This window comes from Leucopleurus acutus (assembly GCF_964270905.1).
Source record: "Leucopleurus acutus genome assembly, chromosome: 8".
NCBI classification, from domain to species: Eukaryota; Metazoa; Chordata; class Mammalia; order Artiodactyla; family Delphinidae; genus Leucopleurus; species Leucopleurus acutus.
In genome coordinates, this window is record NC_139151.1 from 30,295,937 (window position 1) to 30,310,514 (window position 14,578).

Here is a 14,578-nt window from a genome sequence, read left to right on the forward strand (position 1 = left end):
TTTGGCTATTATGAATAGTGCTTCTGTGACCATTTGTGTACAAGTTTTTATGTGAACAGTTTCTTCATTTCTCTTGAGTATATACCTAAGAGTAGAATTGCTAGGTCACGTCAGAACTCTAATATATTGAAGAACTGCCAAATGGTTTCCAAAGTAGCTGTATGATGGTACACTCTTAAAAATGAAAATATACAAGTTATGTAGTAGTCGAATCTCATTTTTGTTGAAAAAATGTAAATTCCTGTATACAAATGTGCTTGTGGGTTAATGTATCTCTCTATTTAAACATACACAAATATAATGCTTGGGAAAGCACAGGATAGTCTATATACTGTAATATAAATTACATCACAGAAGAAGTAATCTCTGAACAGTTTGAATTGTTACAATGAACATGTATTACTTTTACAATGAAGATCACTTCATTTTTATATTAAATATTTTCATTTAAATATTTTTGAAGGAGGAAAAAAACTTTAAACATTACCTAAATACATACTGACAAAAGTCACATCATTATAATCATCCAAGAGTTTTGTGTATAGGTATGTGCTCGTAGTTTCATTACAGGCTTATATTAGATAGGAAGGACAGGATATTGATTAGGAGTTCAAACAACATTAAAATACAAAGAAGTATTGAGTCCTAAGTCAAACACACCTGCAACTCAGATTCATTCAGCTCTGCCTGACCTTGCTCCACTATTCCAGATACTGCTACAGGTGCCAACTCTGAACGGGTGCCCACTCCCTTCAAATGGCACAACTTGACAGCAATTTGCAGTGGCCACTTGCCTCCCTTTGAGGTATCTCCTTTCCACCCAAAGGTGAGACTTCCCAGGTCCTGGTCCATGTTTTGAAACGTGAAGCCAGGAGTGCAGAGAAGTTTACATCCTGAAAGTTATAAAATTTTCAAGTAATTGATGGCTGGGAGATGGGAGCTGGCTGATTAAGGCTTTCTCCTTTACCCCTTCCCTGGACAGCCAGCCTATCCTGAGATGCAGCCATTCAAATGGTTCCTTAGAAGATGCTCCCCAAAATGGAGCAATCAATAACAATGGTCACCTCCTTAAGAATGCATGCATGTATTGCTCCCCTCCTTCCCTGCCTCACTCCCTGTACCCTCATCCCTGCTCCTCTGGAAAGTACCAGCAAGGAACTTTTGCCTTAAGCTCTACTTTCTGGAACATCCAGGCTAAATCCTTTATCAGTTTTCTATGTTTGCATAAGAAACCATAGCTAAAGTTAATGTCTTAAAGCAACAATGATTACTAGGTCTTGGGATTCTGTGGGTTGGCAGGGAGCTCCAGCCTGAATGAACTTATGAGGTTACATTTAGTTCCACGGAAACAGCCAAGACTCTCTCTCCACTGGGTCTTTCTCTCTCTGTGATTTCTCTTCTAGGCAGAGAAAGGAAGTTAGGCTGTCCACAGGCAGCAGTGACCTAAAGGAGTGAAAAAGAAAGCTATCCGTTCTCTTAAGGCTTAGTTTCAGAAACTGCATGACATTACTTTTGCTGCATTCTATTGGTCAGAACAAGTCCCGAGACCAGACCAGATTCATGGGGGAGGTGGTGGGAATAGAGTACACCTCCTGATGACAGGAGCAGCAAATCACATTACAAAGGGACATGGACACAGAGAAGCATGATTCACTGAGGGACATTATAAAAATAATGTAATCCAAATCCTCTCTCACAAAATCAGTCTTTTGATATATTTTCCCTGAAAAACCTCTTATTTGGGGAAAGTCATTCCCCACAAGTGATTATGCAGCTTCTGTAGGAACACGTTAATCAGGATAAAAAGAAGGGTCACCTGCTTAGGTGGCCAGATCTGTCAAATCAATCCTGGCAACAGATGGGACAGGAGCTCTCACAACCATATCACTTGCAGCTACATCCTCAAGGTTGATCTCAAAGAGACTTAACAAGGCAGCTGACGTTATTCTTTCATATGCTGCTCACATTTTTTAAAACAGACAACCATGGTGAAAAAGTGTGCCTCAGAGTAACTTCTAATGTAAAATCTGCCAGGAAGCACTTGATTGACAATTGAGTAGGTGATATGATTGTAAGTGAAAGGCTCTCTGCTGTTATCCCTGGTCATTGTGAAGCTACAAAGAATGCAAGGATACCCAAACTTGAATGTACAGAGTCTTCTGCTGAAAGAAATTATCAGAATGAAATTTTCAAGCACTTTTCTGTATGGCCAACAGAAGCCACTGCTAGTACTGTAAGAATTAAGAGTATTTGTGACAGTTAGAAAGAGGTGCCTCTTTCTCTAGGGGCTGCAGCTCCACCCGAGTGCTCAGACAGGCAAGCATGGTGCAAGCTGGATTCCAGGCCCCCTCACCCCTCAGCCAGCACAACCTGCACAGGCAGAGGCAATGGCCCTGGATTATCAAAGCAAGCTAGAGGGAGTGTGAGCAAGGAAGGAAAAGCAGTCAGGAAGTGGCAGTGCCAAAGAAACAGAAAACGCAATGACAAGCCTGTATTTCAACCAGTTCTAATTGATCATGTAGGTTTTCCTTGTGCAACATAAGAATAAAACATCTAATCTAATGAAAATATCTATAATTTATTTTCAGGGAGATAGAAGATAACAGCAAAGTTACAAAACAAGAAGAGATCAGGACAAATTCCCTGATAAAACAAATACTCATTGGAATCCTGAGTAGTAGAAATAATGTTTCAGAAACAGATTAATGAAACCGAAAATAGACTCTGTAAATATATACGAGACCATGAAAGAAAATAACAAAAATGACAATTCAAGAGAGGGTGACAAAATTATAGATGATACTACACGAAGAAGCAATTCAAGATTAATTGAATTTCCTAAAGGAGAATACAGAACAAATGGGAGAAATTTATCAAGAGTGAAGAGTGAAGAAAACTTTCCAGAACTTTAAGAAAAAAAACCCTGAAAAGTTAAAAACTTAAAATTGATATCTAGTTTCCAGAATAAAAATAATATGCAAACTCTAGCATTAGAACACATTCTAGTGACATTCTTAAACTTTAAGAAAATAATTTTTTTTTCTTATCTTTGAACTAAAAGGAAGAAATAAAAGATTTGCAAAAGTGATTTTTTTAAAGGAAACTTAACATACCTAAATTGCTAGAAGAAACTGGTTTGACATTTCTTAGGGGAGAGTGTGATACAGCAGTGCTATAGAAATAAAAATAATGAAATTTCTAAAAGTAGCAGAAAGGCATAGATTTGCAAAATTTGCCAAAAAATTTACCCTTAGTTTTTTTCCGGAAAAAGTGAGTTACACTCTAGAAAGCAATTTAACATTTACCTGCACCGTTTTACAAAATTCATTCTCACTAAGGACTCCAATAACCTCTTAACTGTAAAATCCAGTGGTCAGTTTTTAATCCATATTTTGACTTTTCAATGGAATTTGACTTTTCTATAGAATTTTAAAGTATTGCTCATTTTTTTTCTTCAAAATATTTTCTGCCTTGGATTCTGTAACACTTCTTTCTACTATAGTGACTGTCATAAGAATAACCTGAGAAATTAATTAAGAATTAGATTCCCAGGTCTCACTCCCAGAGATTCAGATTCTGAAAGTCTGGTCAGGGCCTAGGAATCCAATCTTTTAAATTAGCAAATCAGTCACATCTGAGACTGTAGACAACTTTGAGAAACATGCTCTATTAGTTCTTGTTCCGCTCCACTGCTGCTTCTCATTCTCTCTTTGGCTCCTCTTTACACCAGCCTCCTGAAAACAGGTTGTCTTTGGGGTTCAGTGCTTACCCTGCTGAGGTTCTCCACTCCCCAGTGGGATTTCACCCACTCCCATGCTATCAACTGCCTTTTGTGTTTTGGACATTTACACACAAATATCCTGCTGTCACCTCAGAATCATTGTATCCAAAGCCAGATTCAATAATATCTTAGCCTTGAAACTGCTTTGACTTTAATTCCCACTGATGTCACCACCACACACAGCTCCCAGAAGTGTGCAATTCCAACTTTAAAACAGTTGCTTTAGGTTTTTCTCCCATATTTTTGTTTTTATTTCCATTTGTCTAGGACTTGGGTTAAAAAGGATCTTGCTGTGATTTATAGCATAGAGTGTTCCGCCCATGTTTTCCTTTAAGAGTTTTAAAGTGACTGGTCTTATATTTAGGTCTTTAATCCACTTTGAGTTTATTTTTGTGTATGGTATTAGGGAGTGTTGTAATTTCATTCTTTTATGTGTAGCTGTCCAGTTTTCCCAGCACCACTTACTGAAGAGGCTGTCTTTTCTTCACTGTATACTCTTGCCTGCTTTATGAAAAAAAAGGTAACCATATGTGGTTTATCTCTGGGGTTTCTATCCTGTTCCATTGATCTATATTTCTGTTTTTGTGCCAGTACCATACTCTCTTGATTACTGTAGCTTTGTAGTGCAGTCTGAAGTCAGGGAGCCTGCTTCCTCCAGCTCCATTTTTCTTTCTCAACATTGCTTTGGTTATTTGGGGTCTTTTGTGTTTCCATATAAATTGCGAAATTTTTTGTTCTACTTCTGTGAAAAATGCCGTTGGTAGTTTCATAGGGATTGCATTGAATCTGTAGATTGCTTTGGGTAATATAGTCATTTTCATAATGTTGATTCTTCCAATCTGAGAACGTGGTATAGCTCTCCATCAGTTTGTATCATCTTTAATTTCTTTCATCAGTGTCTTATAATTTTCTGCATACAGGTCTTTTGTCTCCTTAGGTAGGTTTATTCCTAGGTATTTTATTCTTTTTCTTGCAATGGTAAATGAGAGTGTTTCCTTAATTTCTCTTTCAGATTTTTCATCATTAGTGTATAGGAATGCAAGGGATTTCTGTGCACTAATTTTGTATCCTGCCAGTTTACCAAACTCATTGCTTAGCTCTAGTAGTTTTCTGGTAGCATATTTAGGATTTTCTATGTATAGTATCATTTCATCTGCAAACACTGACAGATTTACTTTTTCTTTTCCGATTTGGATGCCTTATATTTCTTTTTCTTCTCTGATTGCTGTGGCTAAAACTTCCAAAACTATGTTGAATAATAGTGGCGAGAGAGGACAACCTTGCTTTGTTCCTGATCTGAGAGGAAATGGTTTCAGTTTTTCACCATTAAGAACGATGTTGGCTGTGGGTTTTTCATATATGGTCTTTATTATGTTGAGGTAAGTTCCCTGTATGCCTACTTTCTGGAGGGTTTTCATCATAAATGGGTGTTGAATTTTGTCGAAAGTTTTTTCTGCATCTATTGAGATGATCATATGGTTTTTCTCCTTCAATTTTTTAATATGGTGTATCACATTGATTGATTTGCATATATTAAGGAATCCTTGCATTCCTGGGATAAACCCCACTTAATCATGGTGTATGATGCTTTAATGTACTGTTGGATTCTGTTTGCTAGTATTCTGGTGAGGATTTTTGCATCTTTGTTCATCAGTGATATTGGCCTGTAATTTTCTTCCTTTGTGACATCTTTGTCTGAATTTGGTATCAGGGTAATGTTGGCCTCGTAGAATGAGTTTGGGAGTGTTCCTCCATCTGCTATATTTTGGAAGAGTTTGAGAAGGATAGGTGTTAGCTCTTCTCTAAATGTTTCATAGAATTCGCCTGTGAAGCCATCTGGTCCTGGGCTTTTGTTTGTTGGAAACGTTTTAATCACAGTTTCAATTTCAGTGCTTGTGATTGGTTTGTTTATATTTTCTATTTCTTCCTAGTTCAGGCTCAGAAGGTTGTGTTTTTCTAAGAATTTTTCCATATCTTCCAGGCTGTCTATTTTATTTGCATGTAGTTACTAGTAGTAATCTCTCATGATCCTTTGTATTTCTGCAGTGCCAGTTGTTAGTTCTCCTTTTTCATTGCTAATTCTGTTGATTTGAGTCTTCTCCCTTTTTTTCTTCATGAGTCTGGCTAATGGTTTATCAATTTTATCTTCTCAAAGAACCAGCTTTTAATTTTATTGATTTTTGCTATTGTTTCCTTCATTTATTTTTCATTTATTTCTGATCTGATCTTTATGATTTCTTTCCTTCTGCTAACTTTGGGTTTTTTGTTCTTCTTTCTCTAATTGCTTTAGGTGGAAGGCTATGTTGTTTATCTGAGACATTTCCTGTTTTTTGAGGTAGGATTATATTGCTATAATCTTCCCTCTTAGAACTGCTTTTGCTGTTTCCCATAGGTTTTGGGTCATCATGTTTTCATTGTCATTTATTTCTAGGTAATTTTTGATTTCCTCCTTGATTTCTTCAGTGAACTCTTGGCTATTTAGTAGTTTATGGTTTAACCTCCATGTGTTTGTAATTTTTACAGATTTTTTTCCTGTAATTGATGTCTAGTCCCATAACATTGAGGTTGGAAAGATACTTGATACGATTTCAATTTTAAAAAAGTTACCAAAGCTTGATTTGTGACCCAAGATATGATCTATCCTGGAGAATGTTCCATGAGCACTTGAGAAGAAAGGGTATTCTGTTCTTTTTGGATGGAATGTCCTATAAATATTAATTAAGTCCATCTTGTTTAATATATCTTTTAAAGCTTGTGTTTCTTTGTTTATTTTCATTTTGCATGATCTGTCCATTGGCGAAAGTGCGGTATTAAAGTCCCCTACTATGATTGTGTTACTGTCGATTTCCCCTTTAATGGCTGTTACCATTTGCCTTATGTATTTAGGTGCTCCTATGTTGGGTGAATAAATATATACAATTGTTATATCTTCTTCTTGGATTGATCCCTTGATCATTATGTAGTGTCTTTCTTCGTCTCTTATAATAGTCTTTATTTTAAAGTCTATTTTGTTGGATATGAGAATTGCTACTCCAGCTTTCTTTTGATTTCCATTTTCATGGAATATCTTTTTCAATCCCCTCAGTTTCTTTTTTTTAAATTTTATTTATTTATTTAAATTTGGCTGTATTGGGTCTTTGTTGCTGCATGCAGGCTTTCTCTATTTGCGGTGAGCTGGTGCTACTCTTTGTTGTGGTACACGGACTTCTCATTGATGTGGCTGCTTCTCTTGTTGAGGAGCAGAGGCTCTAGGCATGCAGGCTTCAGTAGTTGTACTGTGACGGCTCTAGAGTGCAGGCTAGTAGTTGTGGCACACGGACTTAGTTGGTCTGTGGCATGTGGGATCTTCCCAGACCAGAGCTCGAACCGGTGTCCCCTGCATTGACAGGCAGATTCTTTACAACTGCACCACCAGGGAAATCCCATCCCCTCACTTTCAGTCTGTATGTGTCCCTGTATTTCAGTCTGAAGTGGGTCTCTTGTAGACAGCATATATATGAGTCTTGTTTGTGCATCCATTCAACCAGTCTATGTCTTTGGTGGGAGCACTTAATCCATTTATATTTAAGGTAAATATTGATATGTATGTTCCTATTACAATTTTCTTAATTGTTTTGGGTTTGTTATTGTAGGTCTTTTCCTTCTCTTGTATTTCCTGCCTAGTTCCTTTAGCTAAGTTTCTTTAGCATTTGTAGTAAAGCTGGTTTGGTGGTGGTGAATTCCCTTAGCTTTTGTTTGTCTGTAAAGGTTTTAATTTCTCCATTGAATCTGAATGGGATCCTTGCTAGGTAGAGTAATCTTGGTTGTAGGTTTTTTGCTTTCATCACTTTAAATGTGTCTTGCCACTCCCTTCTGGCTTGCAGAGTTTCTGCTGAAAGATCAGCTGTTAACCTTATGAGGATTCCCTTGTATGTTATTTGGGTTTTTTCCCTTGCTGCTTTTGATATTTTTTCTTTGTATTTAATTTTTGATAGTTTGATTAATATGTGTCTTGGCCTGTTTTTCCTTGGATGTATCCTTCCTGGACTCGATTGACTATTTCCTTTCCCATATTAGAGACCTTTTCAACTATAATCTCTTCCAATATTTTCTCAGTCCCCCTTTTTTTTTCTCTCTTCTCCTTCTTGGACCCATATAATTTGAATGTTGGTGCATTTAATGTTGTCCCAGAGGTCTCTGAGGCTGCCCTCAATTCTTTTCATTCTTTTCTCTTTATTCTGCTCTGTTGTGGTTATTTCTACTATTTTCTCTTCCAGGTCACTTGTCCATTCTCCTGATCCTGTTAATCTGCTATCAATTCCTTCTAGAAAAATTTTAATTTCATTTATTGTGTTGTTCATCATTATTTGTTTGCTCTTTAGTTCTTCTTGGTCTTTGTTAAATGTTTCTTGTATTTTCTCCATTCTATTTCCAAAATTTTGGATAATATTTACTACCTTTACTCTGAATTCTTTTTCAGGTAGACTGCCTATTTCCTCTTCATTTGTTAGGTCTGGTGGGTTTTTGCCTTGGTCCGTCATCTGCTGAGTGTTTCTCTGTCTTTTCATTTTGCTTAACTTACTGTGTTTGGAGTCTCCTTTTCACAGGCTGCGTGTTTATGTCTGCCCCTAGTGGCTAAGGTTTGTTCAGTGGGTTGTGTAGGCTTCCTGGTGGAGCAAATGGTGCCTATGTTCCAGGGGATGAGGCTGGACCTTTTCTTTCTGGGGGACAGGACCACGTCCGGTGGTGTGTTTTGGGGAATCTGTGAACTTACTATGATTTTAGGCAGGCTGTCTGCTAATGGGTGGGGTTGTGTTCCTGTCTTGCTAGTTGTTTGGCATAAGGTGTCTGGCATTGTAGCTTGCTGGTTGTTGAGTGGAGCTGGGTCTTAGCATTGAGATGGAGATCTCTGGGAGAGCTTTCGCCATTTGATATTATGTGGAGCCAGGATATATCTGGTGGACCAATGTCCTGAACTCAGCTTTCCCACCTCAGAGGCACAGGCCTGGCACCAGCTGGAGCACCAAGACCCTGTCAGCCAAATGGCTCAGAAGACAAGGGAGAAAAAAAGAAAGAAAGAAAGAGAAAATAAAATAAAGTTACTAATATAAGAAATAGAACATTAAAAAATTATTAAAACTTAAAAAGTAATAAAAAAAGAAACAAAGAAAGAAGAGAGCAACCAAACCAAAAAACAAATCCACCAATGATAACAAATGCTAAAAACTATACTAAAAAAACAAAAAAACAGACAGACAGAATCCTAGGGCAAATGGTAAAAGCAAAGCTATACAGACAAAATCAAACAAAGAAGCATACACATACACACTCACCAAAAGAGAAAAAGGAACAAAAAATATATATCTGTATATGAAAAAGAAAAGGAAGAGAGCAACCAAATCAATAAACAAATCTACCAATGATAATGAACTCTATATATTAAACTGAGATAAACATAAAACCAGAAACAAATTAGATGCAGAAAGCAAACCCTAAGCGTACAGTTGCTCTCAAAGTCCACTGCCTCAATTTGGACATGATTCGTTGTCTATTTAGGTATTTCAGAGATACAGGTACATCAAGTCGATTGTGGAGATTTAATCTGCTGCTCCTGAGGCTGCTGGGAGAAATTCCCCTTTCTCTTCTTTGTTCACACAGCTCCTGGGGTTCAGCTTTGGATTTAACCACGTCTCTGTGTGAAGGTCACCTGAGGGTGTCTGTTCCCCACCCAGACAGGAAGGGGTTAAAGGAGCAGCTGATTAGGGGGCTCTGGTTCACTCTGGTCGGTGGGAAGAGAGGGGTATGGAATGTGGAGTGAGCCTGCAGTGGCAGAGGCTGGTGTGACGTTGCAACAGCCTGAGGTGCACCGTGTGTTCTCCTGGGCAAGTTGTCCCTGGATCACGTGACCCTGGCAGTGGCGAGCTGCACTGACTCCTGGGAGGGGAGGTGTGGATAATGACCTGCGCTTGCACACAGGCTTCTTGGTGACTGCAGCAGCAGCCTTAGTGTTTCATGCTTGTCTCTGGTGTCTGCGCTGATAGCCGCAGCTTGCATCCATCTCTGGAGCTCATTTAGGTGGTGCTCTGAATCCCCTCTCCTCGAGCATCCAGAAACAATGGTCTCTTGCCTCTTAGGCAATTCCCGACTTTTTCCTGCAATCCCTCCTGGCTAGCTGTGGTGCAGTAACCCCCTTCAGGCTGTGTTCACCCAGCCAACCCCAGTCCTCTCCCTGGGATCTGACCTCCGAAGCTGGAGCCTCAGCTCCCAGTCCCCCCCACCCCAGTAGGTGAGCAGACAAGCCTCTCAGGCTGGTGAGTGCTGGTTAGCACATATCCTTTGTGCAGGAATCTCTCTGCTTTGCCCTCTGCACCCCTGTTGCTGTGCTGTCCTCTGTGGCTCTGAAGCTTCCCCCCACCACCCACCATCTCCGCCAGTGAAGGGGCTTACTACTGTGTGGAAATTTTTCCTCCTTCACAGTTCCCTCTCTGAGGTGCAGGTCTCATCTCTATTCTTTTGTCTCTGTTTTTTCTTTTTTCTTTTGCCCTACCCAAGTACATGGGGAGTTTCTTGACTTTTGAGAAGTCTGAGGTCTTCTGTCAGTGTTCAGTAGGTGTTCTGTAGGAGTTGTTCCACATATAGATGTATTTCTGATGTATTTGTGGGGAGGAAGGTGATTTCCATGTCTTAGTCCTCCATCATCTTGAAGATCTCCCCTACCACTTACTTTTAAACCAATTAATTTTTATCACTCATTATACTCTTAACTGTGATCTCTACCTATTCAATACTCTAGGAATTCTCAATCTTCGTGCACATTAGAAGGACTTATTGAGTTTTTTGGTTTTGTTTTGTTTTCGTTTTTTTTGCGGTATGTGGGCGTCTCACTGTTGTGGCCTCTCCCACTGCGGAGCACAGGCTCTGGACACGCAGGCTCAGTGGCCATGGCTCACGGGCCCAGCCACTCCACGGCATGTGGGATCTTCCTGGACCAGGGCTTGAACCCATGTTCCCTGTTTCCGCAGGCAGACTCTCAACAACTGCGCCACCAGGGAAGCCCCTGAGTTTTTTTTAAAGATACCAATGCCTGGGAACCATCTTCACTGATCTGAGATGGGAACAGGTACAGGCTGTTAGGACATATAGGACTTTTTAAAAAGCTCTACAAGTGATTCTAATGTGTAGCCAATGTTTAGAGTCACTGTAATACTTCTTGAACTCTGAGTTTATATCAAATTCCTGTTTCTTAGTCTTGGTGTTTGCCAACTGTGGGCACCAAATACCCAAAGAAAGCATGGTGCCTCAGAAGTCATGTGTGATTAGATATTAACAAAAGATATAATCCTTATGAGTAGCAAAACTAATAAAATGGGCCCAATACAAAATATAATATGGGTCTTTCATCCATATCCTTTGAGCATGAAGAGTGGATTTGATTAAACAAGAATGTGTTTCATAGATGGGAGGGAAGGGGATATGTAATTTGGAAGTAGAGGGTCTATGTGGAAGACTAGAGGTAACAGGGAGAAGTTGGGGGAGGTGGGGAAGGACTTTCACACACTCTGGTCACAGAGACAGGAGTTATGCCCCTCTACTTATTGAGGACGTCATTCCTCAACCTTATCTCCCCATCCAGTAGGTGGGAAAAATCATAAAACATAAGGAAGGGTTAGTGGCTCCTGCCTCTAAGTAGAGACATGTGCAAAAAGCTTGTGTCAGGGCTCTGCCGGCACTCGCCATGGGCGCGTGGTGGGGCGGGCGGCGCACTCGGCGTGGAGGCCTGAGGCTGTCCGAGGCCCATCTGGCGCTGATGGCCGCCAGCCTGGTGTGCAGCGCCGTGGTCGTCTATGTTTGCTGGAAGCAGCTGCCGCCCCTGCCCTGGGCCTCCTCCGCCCCACCGCGGCGGGTGAGCGTGCTGCTGTGGTGGGAGCCCTTCGGGGGCCGGCACAGAGCCAAAAGGCCGCACCCCGATTGCCGGTTGCGCTTCAACATCAGCGGCTGCCTCCTGCTCACTGATCGCGCGGCCTACGGGGAGGCCCAGGCGGTGCTTTTCCACCACAGAGACCTGGTGAGGGGACCCCAGGACTGGCCCCCGCCCTGGGGCGTCTACGTGCGCCCGGCGGAGGAGCAGCAGGTGCTGATGGACGACAAGGAGGAAGCCGCGGAGGCCTTAGCCCTGGCTGCCTCGGGCCCCAGGCCCCCCGGCCAGCGCTGGGTGTGGATGAACTTCGAGTCGCCCACCCACTCCCCGGGGCTGCAGAGCCTGGCAGGTAACCTCTTCAACTGGACGCTCTCCTACCGGGCCGACTCGGACATCTTCGTGCCTTACGGCTACCTCTACCCCAGGACCCATCCCAGCGAGCAGCCGCCGGGTCTGGTCCCGCCGCTGGCCCGGAAACAAGGGCTGGTGGCCTGGGTGGTGAGCAACTGGGATGAGCACCAGGCGCGGGTCCGCTACTACCGCCAGCTGAGCCAGTACGTGACCGTAGACGTCTTCGGCAAGGGTGGGCCCGGGCAGCCGCTGCCTGACGTCGGGCTCCTGCACACAGTGGCCCGCTACAAGTTCTACCTGGCCTTCGAGAACTCGCAGCACCTGGATTATATCACGGAGAAGCTATGGCGTAACGCCTTCCTGGCTGGGGCGGTGCCGGTGGTGCTGGGCCCAGACTGAGCCAATTACGAGCGCTTCATGCCCCGCCGTGCCTTCATCCACGTGGACGACTTCCCTGATGCCTCCTCCCTGGCGGCCCACCTGCAATTCCTCGATCGAAACCCAGCTGCCTACCGCGGATACTTCAGCTGGCGTCGGAGCTATGCCGTGCACGTCACCTCCTTCTGGGACGAGCCTTGGTGCCGGGCCTTCCAGGCTGTGCAGATGGCTGGGGACCAGCCCAAGAGCGTCCCTAACTTGGCTGGCTGGTTTCAGCGGTGAAGCCACCCTCCCCTGGCTGTAACCCAGGGAGGCCAAGTCGTCGGCTTTTGGATCCTCCGGATCCTCCGCTGTGCATCTCCTTAACTGCCAGATCATGGGACTGTATTTTCCAAACACCCATTTTTAATCTATTCCCATAGATTAAAGTTGACTTACCAAGTAATATTATTCAGCACAAAGACTGGGTGGGAAGGGTCCTGGGTGCTCATGGTTTTTGGACAACTAGCAGTTGGGCTTCCTCTGCTGTCCAAGGGCATCTGAGCTCTGGGGTAAAGATGGGGGCCTTCCTCCCCTTGTAACCAGTGCAGAGGTGAAGAAACAGCTTACCTACAAGAAACAATTGTCAGTGGCTCTGAATTTCCTCATGTGCCACAGGCCATATTCGTGGCCTGTGCTGAGTCCAAATCTCACACAATGCTCCTCCACTCACGTGACTGGGCCGAATGCGGCAAACCCCTGGCATTTCACACCAGTCAGAATGGCCATCATCAAAAAATCTAGAAACAATAAATGCTGGAGAGGGTGTGGAGAAAAGGGAACACTCTTGCACTGCTGGTGGGAATGTGAATTGGTTCAGCCACTATGGAGAACAGTATGGAGGTTCCTTAAAAAACTACAAATAGAACTACCATATGACCCAGCAATCCCACTACTGGGCATATACCCTGAGAAAACCAAAATTCAAAAAGAGTCATGTACCAAAATGTTCATTGCAGCTGTATTTACAATAGCCCGGAGATGGAAACAACCTAAGTGCCCGTCATCGGATGAATGGATAAAGAAGATGTGGCACATATATACAATGGAATACTACTCAGCCATAAAAAGAAACGAAATTGAGCTATTTGTAATGAGGTGGATAGACCTAGAGTCTGTCATACAGAGTGAAGTAAGTCAGAAAGAAAAAGACAAATACCGTATGCTAACACATATATATGGAATTTAAGAAAAAAAATGTCATGAAGAACCTAGGGGTAAAACAGGAATAAAGACGCAGACCTCCTAGAGAACGGACTTGAGGTTATGGGGAGGGGGAAGGGTGAGCTGTGACAGGGCGAGAGAGAGTCATGGACATATACACACTAACAAACGTAGTAAGGTAGAAAGCTAGTGGGAAGCAGCCGCATGGCACAGGGATATTGGCTCGGTGCTTTGTGACAGCCTGGAGGGGTGGGATAGGGAGGGTGGGAGGGAGGGAGACACAACAGGGAAGACATATGGGAACATATGTTTATGTATGACTGATTCACTTTGTTATAAAGCAGAAACTAACACACCATTGTAAAGCAATTATACCCCAATAAAGATGTTAAAAAAAAAGCTTGTGTCAGGGATAACTAGATGAGTCCTTCAAGACTGCACAGATTTGGACACAGATGGAATGTTCTTACTGTTTAGGTTTAGATTTTTAATGCATTCCTTCACTCAGAAATTTTCTTTCTTCAGAATTTTTTACAAACCAGCTCTTGGCTTCTTACTCGCTACTTCCTTAAATTTCCAACTAATCTATACTTCTCAACATTTCCTGATTATATTCCATCCTCTTTCACCACCAAACTATAATGAGGCATTTTGCCTTATGAATAGCTATCACCATGGATGCTCAGTGAAAGTTTGTGGAATGAATGTGCTATATTAAATTGTATAGGATGGGACTTCCCTGGTGGCGCAGTGGTTGAGAGTCCACCTGCTGATGTAGGGGACACAGGTTCGTGCCCCAGTCTGGGAAAATCCCACATGCTGTGGAGCGGCTGGGCCCGTGAGCCATGGCCACTGAGCCTCCACGTCCGGAGCCTGTGCTCTGCAATGGGAGAGGCCACAGCAGTGAGAGGCCTGCATACCACAAAAAAAAAAAAAAGAAAAAAAAATTGTATAGGATGTTAGCTTCC

At 42.3% G+C, this 14,578-nt stretch overlaps 1 protein-coding gene across 1 annotated transcript; it reads left to right on the forward strand.

The window, feature by feature from the left end:
- Positions 1-11,495: 11,495 nt before the first annotated feature.
- On the forward strand, positions 11,496-12,689 carry LOC309964995 (alpha-(1,3)-fucosyltransferase 4-like; the record flags this gene model as incomplete). Its single annotated transcript, XM_082844218.1, is given in 2 exon segments — positions 11,496-12,425; positions 12,429-12,689. Coding segments are annotated over 2 exon segments (1,191 nt in total).
- Between the last annotated feature and the right edge of the window lie 1,889 nt (positions 12,690-14,578).